The 4093-nt window shown below is 37.1% G+C and overlaps 1 protein-coding gene across 1 annotated transcript; it reads right to left on the bottom strand.

Annotated features, from left to right (window-relative positions):
* Window positions 1-432: 432 nt before the first annotated feature.
* LOC120091843 (Tetratricopeptide repeat (TPR)-like superfamily protein) lies at window positions 433-2927 on the bottom strand. Its single transcript, XM_039049991.2, has one exon. The coding sequence runs from the start codon at window positions 2590-2592 to the stop codon at window positions 565-567; it is 2028 nt and encodes a 675-aa protein (XP_038905919.1). The 5' UTR covers window positions 2593-2927; the 3' UTR covers window positions 433-564.
* Between the last annotated feature and the right edge of the window lie 1166 nt (window positions 2928-4093).

The raw sequence follows: 4093 nt of genomic DNA, 5'->3' as shown, positions 1-4093 counted from the left end.
AATAAGACACCGATAAATGTCTATCATTGTCTATCATTGATAGATAGTAACATTTTGCTATATTTAATAATACTTTCAATTGTTTTGTAATTTAAAATAATTGACCTAAAATATATTATAGTCTAATTAAGTCATGCTTGTATCTCATTTAAGTTCTATTTGATACCTATTTAGCTTTTTGTTTTAAATTTTTTAAAATTAAACTCATAAATTCTACTTTCACCTATAGATTTCTTTATATTGTTATCCACCAATATTTTCAAAAAATCAAGTAAAAAATTTTGAAACTAAAAAAAAAAAAAAAATAGTTCAAAAGGTTAGTTTTTTGTTTTTAAAATTTTACTAAGGATACAATTTCATTCTTAAATGTGAAAACCAAATATGAAATTTATTGATTTAAGAAGAAAACAAACATAAATTTTAAAAACAGAATACTAAAACAAAAAGTTGTCATTAACTTTCGTTTAACTTTTCAAAAATTTCCCTATTGGAGCCTCCGCTGCTTGTGAATGCATACACTTTTTATCAACAAGTTGAGAAAAAAAATCCAAATGTCAAATTTGCCTACACAGCTACACCAACAGAACTTTGTGCAGGCATCTTTCTTAGGCCTATTTTACTCATTGTATGCCTCACTTTCTCTGCATCTTTCCATCTTCCAACCGTAGCATAAATATTTGCAAGTAATATATAGTTTCCTGTATTTTCTGGTTCAAGCTCAAAAAGTCGCTCTGCTGCCGCCTCTCCTAGTTCGACATTCTGGTGTATCGAGCACGCACCAAGCAGAGCCCCCCAAATAGAATGGTTATGCTGGAATGGCATTGATTTGATCAAATCATATGCTTCATCCAATCGACCTGCACGGCCAAGAAGATCGACAACACAAGTGTAGTGATTGGGGCGAGGACTCGAAGGATGGTTTTCAATCATATACTTGAACAATGCCAAACCATCATCTACCAAGCCTCTGTGGCTGCAAGCATGTAAAACAGAAGTGAAAGTGATCTCATTTGGTTTCACTCCGGATTGAACCATCTGGTTGAAAAGTGATACTGCAGTCTCACCATGCCCATGCATTCCATAGCCAGCTATCACAACACTCCACACAATAATGTCCTTATCTTTGTTCGGAATTTCGTCGAAAATCTTATGAGCATAGTCTAAACTTCCACATTTTGAGTATATATCTATCAAACCAGTGATAACTTCAATTCTTGATATAAAGCCAGATCTCACCAAGTAAGAATGTAAATTCAGCACTTGCTTCAAATCTGCTAGAATGGCATAAGCTGGGATGACACTATTGAAAGTAGCCTGGTTTGCTTCCACTTCTTCCATGAGCATAGTTTTAAAGAGTCCCACTGCTTCTCTTGCACGTCCATTATGAATGAGCCCTGAGAGAAGTGCATTCCAAGGGACAGTTCTCTTCTTAGATGTCTTTGCAAACACTTGAAAGCTATAGCTCACAGCATTACATTTTGCGTACATGTCTATCAGAGCAGTAACCACAAGTACATCAGAGTCGAGTTTTTTCCTCATTACCCAAGCATGTAAGCTCTTTCCTTGCTTCAAACAACACAAGCTCGAGCAGGCAGAGAGAAGAGAAGCTAAAGTCACTGAGTTTGGCACTACTCCATCCAGCTGCATTGCCGGGCAAAGAGCCAATGCACTCCTGGCATTGCCATTGATGATATAGCCATTAATCATAGAAGTCCAAGTAATAACATCCTTCTCATTTGTCTCTGCGAAAACTTGTGATGCCTCATCCATACAACCACATCTCGAATACATATCCACAAGTGCATTCCTTACTTCAATCTTCTCTTGTAAATGGTTCTTTTCCACTAGTTTATGAACCTTACTTCCCAACTCCAAATCCTTCAAGTAACCACAAGATGGCAATACAGACACCATTGTGGCAGAATCAGGTTCAACTCTTGCATCCACCATGCGGTTAAAAACCACAAGAGCTTCCTCTGGCCGCCCATTTTGAAACCACCCACTGATCATCGTGTTCCAAGAAACCACACTCCGCTCTGGCATTACATCGAAAACCCGTCTCGCTAGCTCCATTTTCCCGCAGTTCATGTACATCGCTAGCAAGGAATTCTGCACAAACATGTTTGAAGAAAACCCAGATACTAAAGCACGTCCTTGAATCAAAACTCCAACCTTAAGCATTGACATCTCGCTACAAGCTTTGATAACCAATGGGAACGTATACTTATCCGGCCAGCACTTCCCCGAACAAATCATTGAATGGAACACGATAAGTGCATCAAAATGCAAGCCCTTATCCACATACATCTTAATTATAGCATTCCTTAAAAACAAACTTGGGTCAGACAAATCGTCGAACAGCTTGCGTGCAAGTGGGACGCACCCGCAAAACGCATAAGACACAGCGAGGTTTGATAGAAGATGGATGAAGTTGGGTGAGTGGAGAATGCCAGAAGTGATTGTGTGGGCATGAAGAATTTTGGTTTTGTTGAGAGAGCGAGTGACGGCATAGTGGCGGAGCAGTGAGTCGAAGCGGTGGACAATGGCGATTAGGGACTTTGATTTGGACAGTGCCTGCGATGGTCCATTCATTCATCAATTTGAAGAACAACGTTAATGGAGGAAATGCGTAGGCAACAACCACGCTCTTGTTGGAAAATTTTCTGTTGATCGCTGTGGATTTTGGAGCCGTGCTTTGTCTTTGCTATGTTGGAGTTTGACAATCTTCTATTAAAACATACTTTTTGTCGTCCTCAAAAATAGTCATTTGGATGAACAATTTACTCTCCCCATTTCATAATCGTATTAATCAAACCTTAATTGTCCATGCATTTATTCTAACAATCTATTTTGTAAAATTTACTTTGGAAGAAGTCACGCACATTTAAAAATAAGGATTGTTTACGTAGGTAGCCATCAAGCCATAAATATTAAAATTTATAGAACAAGGAAAAGGTATTTACAAATTTAGGCCCAAATGTCTAAAAAAACTAAAAAGGACATCCACGTTTGGCCCATTTTCAAGAGAAGCCTATTTCTTGCTTTGAAACCGTTCGACTATTTCAAAGACTAACCATGCAATCACTGATAGTCGTCCTTTGGAGCCATGTGACTGTTCTTCTTCCTTTCGATTTCACTCCAAATTTCAAAATGTACGTCTCCTCTTCTTTGGCTCTTCTTCTTCGATTCTTCTTCCAAAATCATCTGTCTCACTGATTTAGGGCAAAATCAGTTTTGGTACTAGTGATTTCGATTCTTTGGCCATCATCGATTATTGTCGATTTCTCTTCAAAATCCTAAAATCAGCGTGAGTAGTGTACCTTTTGAGTTTTGAGCAAATGCTGAAAAACCGGTTCCTACTGCTCGACCTTCTTCACTTCTTTCTTCAATTATAACTTAATTTTAACACTAATGACTCCAAATAAATTACAGACTCTTGAGCACACATATAAGCTCATCAAACAAGAGCCAATTACAAATTTAATCAAGAGATCAAAGAGAAATTAAATGCCAAAACTCAGAAAACCATATAAGTGCACCATTTTCATATATCTCATGAAAAAATACCTACCACACCAAAATTAAACCAAATTGAATGCTTAAGTGATGCTCTGATACCAATTGTAGGAGTATATTAGCATGCAGCGGAAGTAACAAAGATCAATAAGCATTCTAATTCATTAATTTTGGCGGTAGATAAAGTATGCTCATATAATAATAAAAGGGTTTCAAGTTATACCTTTGTAGAACCTAATGAATCACGAATTTAGTTACAAATCTTCTTGTGAACCACCTTAAGGTCGTCCTTACTATTCTCTTGGAGCCTTAGATTGAGTTATGGAATTCAAAATAAGCTTGAATAGAAGGAATTTGGAGAAGAAGCTCACTGTAGATACTTGAAGAACACCTTCTTCAACTTCTTGAGTTTCTCAATAAAACTTCAACAAGTACAAACAATTTGCATGATCATCGAATTCCACTTCAATATTCTCTATTTATTGCAAGACATTCATGGAAAGAAGAAGGTTGCATGAAGAACACATAATGCTTGGAAGATTGAAGCAAGAATAAGGTGGATTTTGAGTGAGCCCCT

This window comes from Benincasa hispida, chromosome 1 (genome assembly GCF_027475165.1).
Source record: "Benincasa hispida cultivar pf3 chromosome 1, pf3_genome.v1.1, whole genome shotgun sequence".
NCBI lineage: Eukaryota > Viridiplantae > Streptophyta > Magnoliopsida > Cucurbitales > Cucurbitaceae > Benincasa > Benincasa hispida.
This window is presented reverse-complemented; position numbering and strand designations above follow the sequence as displayed.